General features: G+C 39.2%; 1 protein-coding gene and 1 pseudogene across 2 annotated transcripts in view; both read right to left on the reverse strand.

Annotated features, from left to right (window-relative positions):
- Window positions 1-14,884, reverse strand: part of IQGAP2 (IQ motif containing GTPase activating protein 2) — a 435,050-nt gene that overhangs the window by 17,543 nt on the left and 402,623 nt on the right. For both annotated transcript variants that reach the window (XM_066381735.1, XM_066381736.1), the window contains exons 27-30: window positions 14,384-14,616; window positions 12,275-12,407; window positions 5,170-5,272; window positions 4,472-4,613 (exon numbers count right to left, since the gene is read on the reverse strand). In XM_066381735.1, the coding sequence (XP_066237832.1) occupies window positions 4,472-4,613; window positions 5,170-5,272; window positions 12,275-12,407; window positions 14,384-14,616 (611 nt within the window). The remainder of the gene's footprint in view (window positions 1-4,471; window positions 4,614-5,169; window positions 5,273-12,274; window positions 12,408-14,383; window positions 14,617-14,884) is intronic.
- On the reverse strand, window positions 7,556-8,357 carry LOC136403325 (microtubule-associated protein RP/EB family member 1 pseudogene; annotated as a pseudogene).

A 14,884-nucleotide genomic window follows, 5' to 3' on the forward strand; every position in this document is an offset into this window, starting at 1 on the left:
AACATTCTAATCCCCAATTTTACAAATGAGGCAACTAAGACCTAAGAGGTTCAATGCTTACAAAGGTCACTCTGTTTTCTAGAGTTGTGGAAAACAAGCTGGACTCCCTTCCCACATCTTCAGCCCTCACAGCCCACAGAGAAGTGCGGGCTCTGTCCCCCGTCCCCAGCCCCTACCCCACCTTTCCTTTTTCCCAGTGAAACCTCAGTTGCTTAAGTGCTTCACCATTGAATTTAAACAGAGTTCATAGTTCAGTTTGCCAATAACCTGAAGACATGTCCTCATCCCCAACCCAAAGCAAACACAATATTCTAGATATGGTCTGACCAGCATAAATCAACTGGTTAGAGCAGGGGTAGTCAACCTTTTTATACCTACCGCTCACTTTTGCATCTCTGTTAGTAGTAAAACTTTCTAACCGCCCACCGGTTCCACAGTAATGGTGTTTTATAAAGTAGGGAAGTAACTTTACTTCATAAAATTTATAAAGCAGAGTTACAGCAAGTTAAAGCATATAATAATAATTACTTACCAAGTACTTTATGTCAGATTTTCGCTAAGCTTGGCAGAATAAATCTTTATAAAGCAACTTACTATAGTTAAATCTATCTTTTTATTTATACTTTGGTTGCTCTGCTACCGCTCACCATGAAAGCTGGAACGCCCACTAGTGGGCGGTAGGGACCAGGTTGACTACTACTGTGTTAGAGTATTGGCCCCATGACTTCAAACAATATATAAGACAGGCCGATAAAACCGAGAATGTCACTGCTCTATCTTAATGGGAAGGCATGTAACTTTGAGGGTGATTTAGGGAAAACAAAGAGAGAGAAATAAATATACCAGGGAGTTTATTCATCAGAACCCTGCTCAAACCCCACTGTACGTAAAGGAGACCACATGGCTTGTGAACTGTGTGGCCCCATCGGTTGGCTATTCCACTCACATGGCATCTGTTGTTGCTCTCTGACCAGCAGCATTCCTGAGCCTCCCCCTCCATCATCTGCCTTACAGTGTACCCAAGGTTGGAAAGAAATTTGTGTTTATGGATGCTATTTCCAGTTGTTTAAAATTCTAACAACATGCTTCCACATTTTTATCACCTACCTCAAACATGACTTTAGCTATTTATTTAGTTCTCAGACCAGTTTGGACCAAACACAAGGAAAGCTTCCAGTTGGGATGATGGATGCCTAAACTAAATCATGTGATAGGAAAAATATTCTTAAGAGATGACAACTTAAGCACTCAGGCAGCTAAGTATGATTAAAAACAACAAATATTGCCTTCTACTTAAACACACATACTTCTGTGAAAAACAAGCTTAATAAAGGCCATAGGATCACATATATCAAGTTGATCATTATAATGGGATTTACAATTGTATAGCTCTTCTATATTTATAAGGCATGACTTCATTTGCTCACTGTAGTCCTTCCTCCCCCTCTTCTCTGTTTGATGGATGAGGAAACTGATGGTCAGGTGACTTGCTCTGAGTCCTCTGGCTAATAAGGGACAGATTGAGACTGCAATCCCAGCTTTTCCTAGGACTTCTCAACCAGGCCATTCCCCCCTTATTCTTCAAATGTCATCTTGCTTGGTAGTACTGACAAAATAGCTATCATCCAAACTGAGGCTCCCTATTCCAAAGACACACAGAAGGGAAACAAATAAAATGTTTCTTCCCACTCCAATATGTGTCTTATTATCCCTCATATCTATCAGTCATTCCTTTTCTTTGTTCTGGAAAGATACTCCAGCATTAGCTTTGTAGTATGGTAACTGCTTGGCTATCATTCTCATTATTTGTTCTAAGATTCCTAACAGTACTAAGGTCAATGATCTTGCCCTCCATAAGCTGTAAAACCTGTGATGAAGGGCATAGGCCCTGGAAGATTTAAGATCATTTGAATTTGAATCTATGCTCCACTTACTAGCCATACTGCCTGGAAAAGGGTTTTCATCTATTCTGTACCTTCATTTATAAAATATAGGTAATAACTTCTACCTTTGGAGTTGCTGGAAATATTAATAACATAAAAGTCATTATATTATACATATTATATTATATTATATTATATTATATTATATTATATTATATTATATTATATTATATTATATTATATTATATTATATTATATTATATGCTGTTAGCTATATCTATATCTATAGGACAGTCCCTGGCACATAATAAGCATTATATAGGTATTTGCAATCATTATCATTTTTATCAACATCTAATTAGAAAAAATTATGAAAGTAGCATGGAATAAAATTTACAGGCATAAGGATTAACAATGCCTTAAATTCTGCTACTGCAGAGACCCTAAAGAAGATGAGTTACTAATCACTAGAAAGCTAGTGAGTAATTTTGTAATTATTCATAAGGGGGCATTTCTAAAAGTTAAAAACACAACAGGTTTAACAAGGAAGCAAAACAGTTTTTTGATAGAGAAAAGCCAGGTATTTCATGTTCCGACTACTCTGGATTCCATGATTATCCACTTTATAATAACTTCTGAAAGGTACTGGTTCTCTAAAGAAGGTTCTCCATTTGGTTAATTTGCTTGGAAAAACTCATACCGATAAATCAACATTTCAAAGAGTATATTAATGGAACATCAATGATATATGATGAATTTAAAGCATGTCAGTAGATAGCTACTTGCTTCTTATAATTTTAGACTTTAATTTCCTCACCTTGAAGTTAAAGACTTCGGGTAGACAGTTTTCCAAGCTCCCTGCCAATGACACATTTTTTAATTATCTATTAGTAGAAAGATTTAAAATATATATACTTAAAGTATAATGTAGCTGGACGTAAGTCTTGCCTAACAGCTGGAGCTAACTCTATTGAATCTTTTGTGAAATATGCAAATTCTACTTTCAGAGATGGCTACTTGGTCCACCTTAATTTCAAGTTGTTATTCACATTGATCACTGGCCTACTTAGTCAAGGGTTCTGCCAACAGCAAGATTCAAAGTGTACCCAAAGAAAGGAGAGATCTGTGAAAGCAGTAAATTATCAAGTCTATTAAGACACTGGTCCAATGGCTTTTTTTTTATATAATGGAAAAGTTGATTCTATAATTCACATGGAATTACAAGGAACCCCAAGTAGCCAAAAGAACCTTGAAATAAAACCACCGGCGGCTCTACTTAGCATGGAGATGGAAGGGGGGACGACTCGTTTCCAGCACACAGTGGGGAACTGGGAGAACTCTACTTAGCATTAAGATGGAAGGGGGGACGACTCGTTTCCAGCACACAGTGGGGAACTGGGAGAGCTCTACTTAGCATGGGGATCGAAGGGGGAGATGACTCGTTTCCAGCACACAGTGGGGAACTGGGAGAAAAGCACACGAGGGCCAGGGCAAGCAGGAAAATGCCTAGGTTTCCTGGCAAAGACACAGCTTGCCTGAGTGCTAGACTTTTCTGATCTTGCTTTTAAAATGTGAATTCCAAAAATTTTCAGAACCATGGAGACTCACATTCAGAAACAAGCATAAATATATAGAAATAATATCCAAATTATTTAATATTTTAGGCTACCAAAATTGTGATTTCCATTCATTAACACAGACATTTGAGTCGATCACATTTAGAAAAGATGTTCAAATAACAGACAAAACCAATTATGAAAAAATGTCCTCTCATTACTTCTAAGCACAAAGCTTATTTAAAGACACATTTATTCCTTTGTCTATTTCCCACTTCCATTCTCCATCTTAACCCAACACACAGCTGTTCTAATATGCAAATACATATCTTTTCGTTTAGGTCAATTTTTAAAAACAGTATTGTGTGGTGAGCAAGTTTATTCTTGGTTTACGCTGTTTGAATTTATGGTATTATCATGGATCTCATTCTTTCTTACTCTATGTATAAAGAACTGGTGTGGAACATCCATGAAGCCTTGATGGAACAAATATTAATTAAAAATGTGAATGCTTCATTTGAAGTCTTTAAGGGTGGGAAGTAAGGTATAGATAAAGTCAAAGCTTATAAACATACCCAGGATTAACTTAGTAAGAAAGAAGGCTAATAAACCAGACGATGGCATTATATCTTATCATGTGTATGCCTTTTACATTACCATTTTATGCCACAAATTTAATTTGGTGTATGGTATTTCCTCACTAATCTTTTGACCACTCTGAAACAGATACTTCCCCTGGGTTATCTAAAGACTTTCATAGGCTGAATTAGTCACTCCATTTCTTAAAGGAAAGGAATTACATTACAGGAAAAACTAGAAAACAAGATAGGCTTTATACACTACTATAATATTTAGTTCCCTCTTAAATTATAAAGTGTCTATTGTCCTTTGTTTGGTTAGTTGTTTGATGGGTAAATATATTTCAAAATTTAGACATTTTAAAATGAATTGTTTGGGGATTTGGCCTTATTTGAATTTACATGGTTTAAGATGCATAAGTGGGGACATGTGCCCTTTAAGCCCTGAACTTACTTTATCATGAGGCTTTGGCCATCTATAGCTTCACCATCCCCTACATCATATTTGCTTGTCAAGGAAAGGGAAATCTCAGTCTTTGAGAGCTGATTTAGTGTATTTGCCTTGTTAGGGTCATTGGGGTCAACAGCTGCTTCCCCTGCAGGAAAAGAATAAAAAAAAAATCGTTATTCTCCTAATTCACTCTTTGCGAGGATGCGTGAACAATGTAAGATAAAGGTTCTATGGAAAAAAAAGGCTTAGTAGTTGGACAGGAGATCATGATCTTCATAAAAAAACCACATTCTAACCCACTTAAGGTGGCTTTTAAAATCTTGGAATTTTATTTGAAATAATATGGGACATATATATTCAAAATTTGAAAAATCACTAAAAGGGAGAACTGTTAATACAATCTTTAGAGAATACAGGAAGAAATTTCTAGTAAATTTTTTTTCTTTATTATATAGGTTGACAAATCTTTCTTTGGATGTATCTGGAACTTACCTTAAAGAACATCTAAGTGCTTTATGATCTAGGACACTACAGATTATAGAACCTTTAATATAGGAAGCAGCTAGTGTACTTAATATCCTTTAAGTAAGCTTAGGTATTAAATACAAAAATTTTTTGATCTAGGATAGAAAAACCAACTAACCAACCAACCAAACTACTAAATACAAGCCAGAGTTTAAGTAGAAGGAATGAGCTCTTACCAAGAAAGGATTCCACATTAGGTACTTCTCCTAGTAATTCCAACAGCTCATTCAGCGAGTCATGTTTATCAGGTGCAATTGCATCCTGGTGTTCCAACAGGAGCTTTACATAGAAAGAAACACATACACACAAAGATAAAAGTAAATTCTCAACTAATACTATATTTACGTAGTTCCCTGTCCAGTTTTTCATGATAATTTTATTCTGATATCGTTTGAATCTTAAATAAATACAGGACTGACATTTATTAATATTAGAGACCACAGAGAGATAGAGTTTTTATTTTGTCTTAGAGGGAAGTGCCTATTCTTTGTCAAGAAATTGCAGCTTTGGGAAAACCTTCTTCCATCTACTTTACCTTAATAGAAAAGTCAAAGTTAGGGGAAAGATTGTAAAATGAGTCAGAACTCTCTTGGTTAATATTTGTGACCAACTGGAAGGGCATTTCCATATCTCTTCAGAGAAAAATTATGTAATCAAACACTACAACTATTAAAAAAAATCACCACTATTAGCGATTTTAACCTGAATGGCACTGAAGATCTTTCATGGGTAGGGATGGCAGAAATGTCCATATGCTTCCCTGGTCTGAGACCGAGGTGTACCAGCTGGTTCTTTCACCAGTTCCTCAAAAGATCCAAAGTGAGGAAACCTGCTGGGGTGTTTAGCCAGGGCTTAAAAGAAACGGTCTTAACTTTGGAGGAGCAGTAGCACTGGAGGGGAAAATTGTGAAGAATATCACATCTGTTTTTGTTTGCATTGAGAATTAAAACAATGTTTCCAAAGTATGGGACTTGTACTCCTGGTGACAGGAAATATAATTTTAGTTGTATTTTTTGCATAATTATCTTACAAAACTCTGAATCATAAAGATAAAATTCATTTTTTTCATTTTCAATTTTTTAAAAGCTTTATTTAGATATAACACCATCAAATCCACTCATTTAAAATGTATGTGATGATTGGAACATTAATCTACTATCTGTTTCATTAGATTTAGCTGTTCTGGCTGCTTCCAATGCCCTACCCACTATGCCACACCTAGTCAGGCCACAGTTGTCCATTTTTACAATGGACTTTTATCTTACTTATCATTGAGTTGTGGGTTTTCTTTGTATATTCTGAATATTAGTCCTTTATAGGATATATTACTTGCAATTACTTTTTCTCATTCCCTTGGCTGTCTTATCAATTTCTTGATGGACTGTTTACAGCACAAAAGTTTTTAATTTTGATGAGGTCTAATTTACTTCTTCCTCTTCTTTTTTTCTTAATTATTTATTGATTTTATAGAGACAGGAGAGAAAGGGGAGCATGGAATGGGAAGTAACAACTCATAGTTGCTTCATGTTAGTTATTCATTGCTTGCTTGCAGTATGTGCCTTCACCTGGGAAGCCCAGGGTTTCGAACCGGCAACTTTGGCATTCCAGGCTGAAGGTTTATCCACTGCGCCACTTCTTTTTTTTAGAGAGAAAGAGAGAGAGAGACAAAGGCAGACAGACGGGCAAGGAGACAGATGAGAAGCATCAACTCATAGTTGCAGCACTTTAGTTGTTCATTGATTACTTCTCATACGTGCCTTTACCGGAGTGCTCCAAGCTGAGTCAGTGACCCCCTGCTCAGGCTGGCAACCCAGCACTCAAGCTGATAAGCCTGCACTCAAGCCAGTGACCTCAGGTTTCAAACCTGGGGCCTCAGTGCCCAAGGTCGATGTTCTATCCACTGTCCCACCACTGGTCAGGCTAATTTACCTGTTTTAGTTTTTCTTTTGCTGTGCATACATTTGGTGTCATAGCTAAGAAACTACTGCCTAGACCAAGGTCACAAGTCTACTACATTTTCTTTCTTTCTTTCTTTTTTTTTTTTTGTATTTTTCTGAAGCTGGAAACGGGGAGGCAGTCAGACAGACTCCCGCATGTGCCCAACCGGGATCTACCCAGTATGCCCACCAGGGGGCAATGCTCTGCCCATCTAGGGCGTCGCTCTGCCGTGATCAGAGCCCCTCTAGCGCCTGGGGCAGAGGCCAAGGAGCCATCCCCAGTGCCCAGGCCATCTTTTGCTCCAATGGAGCCTCAGCTGCGGGAGGGGAAGAGAGACAGAGAGGAAGGAGAGGGGGAGGGGTGGAGAAGCAGATGGGCGCCTCTCCTGTGTGCCCTGGCCGGGAATCGAACCCGGGACTTCTGCACGCCAGGCCGACGCTCTACCACTGAGCAAACTGGCCAGGGCCTCTACTACATTTTCTTCTAAGACTTTTATACTTCCTGTTCTTACATTTATGTGTCTGGTTCATTTTTTTTTTTAAAGGATAATAAAAGGACATATTTTAGACTTAAGCACATGATTTGGGGTGAAGAACTGGTATGTTGCTCTGCTGGTCCAGGCTGCTAATATTCTTCTTGCTTCTCCTGTGGGCCCCCTTCATCTGTGGCATAGAGAATGTCCATGATCCTCTGCAATACAGGGTTGTTCTCGCCCTCGTTCTCCTGGCAAATCAGTTCAATGTTCCTTAGCTTTCCAAAGTAGAAACATCTTTCTTTCTCCAAGTCTTCCACGGTGAGTTTCAGTACGCTGACCTGCTGCATCAGTTCGGACACTTGGTTGCCCACACCAGGATTCTTCCGCATCACACCCCGGCTGGCCTTAGGGGTCGCAGTAATTCTGTGTGTCACAATGGGCCTCCGTGGGGCTGCTCCCACAGAGCTGAGAGATTTCTTCGGTTTGTTCAGAGCTGGAGTGACAAAGGAGGGAGCCACTGCAGTTTCTTGACCTTATGTGGCAACTATGGGGTCAGTCTTTTCCACCATAGTTTGCATCGAAAAACTTCTTGAACCACTGAACGAATTAAAAATTGTCCTGAAATTTTCCTTTACTAATTTGTCCACAGGAATTATTTTGTCAATGCCCATCCTCTTAAAACCTGCTTGTAGTATGTATTTTGAAGTTCTGGATGTATTCATGTTCTAGCTTAGCTTGGAATTTCACTTTCTTCAAGGTGATGGAGCCAGGGAACAGCAGGTCTATAAACCGACAACAGGCAGTCCCTGAGCACAACTGTTCCATCTTCTTCAGATTCAGCTGCAGTGACTCATTGATCCAGGACAGCATGTCATATCCTTAGTTATCGCTGGTGACTGACGTTGAATGTAGGTTCCTGCCATTCTCGGCTCTCGATGGAACCACGTCCATTGCCTGGGCCGGCTCTGGCTCCTCTTTGTCTCATTCAAGCCGCTCGGCCCTGCCCGCCCCACGATGGCCTCGCACGCACCCCTCCCCCCATGTGACGCGCCTATATAAAAGCTGGTTCATTTTTGAGAAGGGTTGAAAAAAGGGGTCCGACTTCACTCTTGGCATGTAGACTTCCAGTTGCCCCAGCACCTTTTGTTGAAAAGACTATTATTTTCCCACTGAACTGTTTTAGTTCCTTGATTTGAAGGTTTATTCTTAGACTCTCAGTTCTATCCCATTGACTGGTTGCTATATGTCTTATTCCTTATGCCAGTACCACATTGCCTTGATTACTTCTTCCATTCTCTATTTAAAAATTTTTATTTTATTATTATTATTTAAATTTTATTTTATTTGATTTTAAAGAGAGGTAAGAGAGTTGGTAGGAGGAGGCACAGGAAGCATTAACTAGGTAGCTGCTTCTCATGTGTGCTTGCATGGGCAAGCCCGAGGGTTCAAACCAGCAACCTCAGCATTCCAAGTCACTGCTTTATCCACTGCGCCACCACAGGTCAGGCTCCATTCTCTTTTAATCTTTAAGATTAGTAAAGGAGACAGTATCTGTTTAATGCTCAGTTTTCCTTAACATTTCTGGACACTTGCTAATTGGGTTTTTAAGAAAGGGAGAGGAGATCTCAAAATGCATAGCGTCAAGAAAGCAACTATATCCAACCAACCCCTCCATTTTCACTATACTTATTTACTTTTAAAGTTTCTGTTTATTGCAAGGCATGCTAGTTTTCCCATTATAGTTAGAGGCATTTTGTTTTAAAGCAAATTATATATATATATTTTAAGGCGAGTTGCAGCATTATTTACAATAGCCAAGATTTGGAAGCAGCCCAAGTGCTCATCAGTACATGAGTGGATAGAATAATAGAATAGCTATAGTATATTTATACAATGGAATACCAAATGGCCATAAAAGAAGTAAATCTTACCTTTTGTTACAGTATGGATGAACATGGAGATTATTATGATAAGTGAAATGAGCCAGTCAGACAAAGACAAGTACCATATGATTTTACTCATATGTAAAATGAACTAACAAGCAAAACAGAGATAGACTCATAGAGAACAGGCTGAAAGCTGTGTGTGTGTGTAAGAAAGGCTGGTTGAAGGGGGTGGAGAGATTGAACAAAAAAGGACAAAAAAAAAGAAAGGAAAAACTCAGGAGCATGGACAATAGTGTGGTGATTGCCGGGGGTGGGGGATGGGGTGTGGGAGGTAGAGGAGGATACCGGGGGAATAAATGGTGATGGATAAAGACTTGACTTGTGTGTGTGGGGGGTGAACACACAATATGGTGTAGAGAGATGTGTTGTAGAATTGGGTACCTGAAACCTGTATAATTTTGTTGATTAGTGTCACCCCAATAAATTCAATAAAAAAGGTGAGCTAATTTAAAGAATGACATTATATAAATAAGAGATAATATAAAGACATAGTTAAATCTGGAAGGGTCACACATAGAATGTTTTGGGGGGGAAGGTAAGTTAGAGACAAGAACAAAATAAGCACGATGGATACATTTATGTTCTTGTTCTTTGACAGACAGGACAGGCGATTTGGCTGCTGTCTCTGAAATGGGATGGCCAGCTTCCACTCTCTCTTCTGATAATTACAGAACATAAAAATTGCCTGAAAATGTCTCCTTAAAGAGCTTATTTTGGGTTTTTCATGTTCCTTAGAGAACAAGGGACAAGCATGTGGCCACAGGCTTGGCATGTCGCACTGCTGCATGTCTGTGTCTGCGTGTAGACACCTCCTCACTTGAGACAGACAGTAAACAGAATGACCTTTCTCTGAAATTACATTGCTCCCACGTTATTACATCTGCTTCCAACCTAACATATAAAGGAATTCCAAAGCAGGCGCAAGCTATGTTTCCTAAGATGGATTCTGTTCTCAATTTGTCATAAAAGGAACAGATTATTTCTCCTTACAGGGTCTAAATTTATACAATAACATTTTTTTCTCTGCTGTCCTTGGAAAAGAATCTCTCATTTTGAGACAACTAACTTACCTGACTAGGCAGTGGCACAGTGGATAGAGCATTGGATTGGGATGTAGAGGACCCAGGTTTGAAACCTGAGGTTGTTGGCTTGAGCACGGGCTGATAGACATGATCCTATGGTTGCTGGCTTGAGCCCAAATGTAGCTGGCTTGGGCAAGGGGTCACTCACTCTGCTGTAGCCCCCCGGTCAAGGAACATACGAGAAAGCAATCAGTGAAGAACTAAGGTGCTGCAACAAAGAATTGATGCTTTTCATCTTTCTCCCTTCCTGTGTCTGTCCCTATCTGCTATCTGTCCCCTCTCTCTGTCACAAAAGAGAGAGAGAGAGAAAGAGAGAGAGAGAGAGAGAGAGAGAGAGAGAGAAAGAGAGAAACTAACTTCCCACACTTTTTCTGCATGAGGTTATTGCCCTTAGCAAAGTACAGACAACATGTGGACATTTTCTTTGGGATGGATAATCTACCATAGAAATAGACAAATGGGATGCTGCTCAAATATGAATGAATACACTTGCTCATTAGAAAGTTTCTTTTGCAAATGATACATTGCTAGATGTGGACATGTTTTCTTTGTGATTTTGGGTGTTTGTAAGTAGACAAAGAAGTATAGCTTCTTCATTTAATCAACCAACTCACTCCTTCAGCCAGTCATGCAGACCTGCCTTTGTTTAGGGTCACTCGTAATACTTAAGGAGAGCTTGTTGAAATGTTGAGAAGGTTCCCTTTTCTAACTTTGAAAGAGGGAATCAAAAGTAGATCCAATCTTTTTTCCAAACTGGTAGTCAAGCTTTAGTTTCTTAGTAGAGCTGAAAAATAAAGACTAACATTTTGAACAGCCAACTTTGCGCCTGGTTGGTATATCTCATTTTGGGGGGCAGGGGCAGGACCTTCCAGAAGTATGTATTCATTATGCTTTCTTTCTAGCTGTGTGCATCATCCAAAGTTGGATAAACCCTTAACCAGGGCTTCTTTACCTTTGGTATGATTCTGAATCACCTGGGATTTTGTAAGAAGGCAGGTTCTGACGTGGAAAGTGTGGGGTACATTTTGAACACATTTCTCAGACTTGGTTTGGAGAAGCAAAGTCCAAAATTATTCTTGAAAAGGTTACATTTTAAGAACCTAGATTTTTTAGGAAATAACTTCCACCTGGTCTTAAAAAAACAAAACAAAACTCCAATCCCCCACTAAAACCTCTCTTTAAATGACTGAAAAAGTCATCTAAGGCTTCCCAAGGCCAAGCAAACTGCCCTGCCTCCAACAGGCTAATGACACGCATTAATGGCTGGTGGTGATGACAACCAGATGGAGACATTATGACACAGCACAGACTGAAACTGCCATTTCTAAGAAACGAGGGTTTCCAGAACAATAGAAGTGATTCTTTGTAGGCAGCAATTTTTGGGTGAGGGAGTCCTCTCTTCCCTAACCTTGAGCAATTTGTTTGCTTCCTCTTTCTTTAGGTCCAAACATTAGAATAGAGAAAATATTCTCATTTTCCCATGAAATTACTGGACAAACTGAGAGGATTTCTGAAATGGAGAGACAGTATATAGGGGTTCAGGCACAGTGGCCTTGGTGGGTGGGGAAAGAACCAGGGTCTGCCCCGCTCAGGGCTTAAATTGCACATTCACAATCTGACTATGTACATGGATCATGGGAAAAGTAAACATTTCTCCTGTTTGAGAGGAGTTTTCCTAATGCATAAGAGTCAGGGAATAAATAATCAAAGGTTTCTTAGAACTAAGAATATAAATATTCACACATGCTTCAGTAAACCCTGTAGAGAGACCAAGCATTTTCAAGAAACAGACGTCTGAACTATGACTTCATTACTAAGAGCCTTTTCTAACCCCACTTACTGAATGTGTACTGATGATTTCTTCAATTGAAATATAAATGACTGGTTTGCTGACTGTCACCACATCGGTATATTTATCCATATTAAACTTTTCTTCTGGCTCAGGAACATTACATGCTTCTTTGAAATATTTTCTAATAAAGGAAGAAAAAGTCTTAAGATAGTCAAATCCATGAGTTAAACAGCTTCATAAATAGTGAGGAAATCTTGAACAATGGGTAGTTCTGTGTTCTCCACCCCAGACCTCAGGGAAGTTGTTCCAGCATCTCCCAGCTGGTTCCTGGACGGCGCCCCGGTCTCTGGATGTTAAACCAGCTCCTCAGGAGGGAGTGGGGAGAGCAGTAAGGGTTCTGTTAGTGACTCAATAGAATCAAATTCTGGGCAGGTCATTTAAAAAATATATATTATTTAAAGAGATGGTCCTTTAAATTTGAACAAAAAATGTCAAGACTAATACTCCTTGATCTAAGAATGAAGACTATAGAGAAAACAATAAAAAAAACAATCAAATTTGCTACATCAGATGGCACAACTCCTGGGCCTTCAAAATCCCAACAACCCTTCAGAGTTTCTGTCCCAATTTGACAACAATTTGAGTTAAGCCTGCTCTACTCGTAGAGGATCTATTTGATCCTATGGCTGAGGGAAATACTATTAAGGATAGATACACAAATGTGAACAAGGCCCCATTCTTCCAGAACTCAGACTCTAAAACATCTGTTGTTTTAAGCTATAGCAAGTTTAAATAGACCAAGAAAGCCAGGTGTGCTGGGATCATGGTTTAGGGGTAGTCCTTTGCACAAGTAGAGTAGGTATTCTATTCTATAAAGTTGTAAATGTTCCTTATGCCTCAAACCATCCTTGGAGTATCTCCTAAGGGTACCCAAGGCTTATACACAAGAAATGACCTCTACCTTCCCACTCCAACGCTGGGGACATAAATAGCAATCAGCCATGCTGGGGTGGAAGAGAAGCATGTTCTCAAGTGATAACTGGTCCTCTGTACCTTTTTTGGCTATAATTTTTCATAGGTTGCTGAGGTACACAAAGGATAAATATTAGTGGAAGGGAAAAAGAGGAGTAAGAAGAGGTAAGGGGAGGCTTTGGTTTTGTTTCTAGATGGTTGATATAAATAATCTGAGAAAAAAAGAAGGGAGGGAGGCTGTAATAGCCAATAAGCATTCGCAGGGAGAATGGAAATTCCTTTTTCAGTCAGTGAGAAGGCCTAAAGTTAGCAGCTTGAGAAATCGAAACTCCCTGTAGTAAGGGGATTTGGAGATTTCCCCCCAAAAGGCCATAAATTCCAAATAGAGATTAATAATCACAAATTATCTTTGTCAGTAGATAAATCACTAATCCAGAACACAACTGAGGAAGGAGAATTGTCATTTTCCAAGTGAGGAGTGAAAGAGGCCACATTTACGTTATATTCCTATGACCTACTGACTGAGTGGCAGACAAGAGAAACAGTAAAGGCCAGAGACAGTATTCAGGGTGAAGCTTTTTGCTAGACACACTCCTCATGTTCCTGTAGCATAGTCAGTGAGACACTTCGGAAATGCACTGGAAGTCAATAAAATTAGTCTTATATGAATAATTAGGAAAGGTTTGAGAACAGAACATATCCACATATGATCCTCAACAAATATAGAAACTGGGCCTTCCTAACCTTTCCAAACCAACTACTCAGCTTCCTTCTTACTGTTTGATGCAGATAAGGCAAGTTTTCCCTGATCAAACAAGTTCTTAAAAGCAAACAAAACCTTTTCTTAAGTTCAAAAAAGCAAAAATCAGCTATTTTGATATCCAATTCTAAGTACCATGAGCCTGTAGCACACCACCAACAGTAAATGTTTCATTTTGTTGACAGCAGAAATCATACATAATGGGGACAATTCAATGTAACAGGGGCTCTAGGAGTGGGATGGGGAACACCAGACAGAAGTGACCCAGCCTGCCTGTCTCTCCTTTTACCCGCCGGTGTCCCCTCGTGGAAGAACTGCATACGGTCACATGAAGCTCCTGTCCTCCAACTCAGCTTTGAACATAGAGCACACATCCTTCTTCTCCCCACCTTGCAACTTTCTCCAAAAACAATGATCCCTCTCACCTGAACTTCTGATATGTGTCTGATAAATAATTGTTTATAGATGCAAGATGCTCATTTTCTCCTTCAAATAACTTGTTGGAGGCTGCATGCTGAAGGACCTTGGCCACCGTCCCCAAGTTTCTCCTCTGGTCCGGGTTTATCTGACCACCGGCTGTCATGTCGATGATGTCAAAGCCGTCTGGCGCTACGATAGCTGGGTTCATGTACCGATAGTACAGGAGGTTTCCAACAATCTGAAGTGATGCAGAAGACTATTTTTAAGAGAGAAAACTCAAGGGTTTGGGGTTTTTTCTAAAGTAAATATAAACTGACATTTCCCAAGAAAGCAAATTATTTTCTGGTACAGGGAGTTAAATAAAGGTAGTGAACATAATCACACATTACTAATACATTTAATAAAATTATTTTTGGTGAAAAATATGCTACTGCCTCCCAAATGATCTAAAATAAAGAAGCTCAATAATGTGTAAGATCACCAAATTAATCTCAGCATAATCAATA

Source organism: Saccopteryx leptura, chromosome 4 (assembly GCF_036850995.1).
Source record: "Saccopteryx leptura isolate mSacLep1 chromosome 4, mSacLep1_pri_phased_curated, whole genome shotgun sequence".
Classification (NCBI taxonomy): domain Eukaryota; kingdom Metazoa; phylum Chordata; class Mammalia; order Chiroptera; family Emballonuridae; genus Saccopteryx; species Saccopteryx leptura.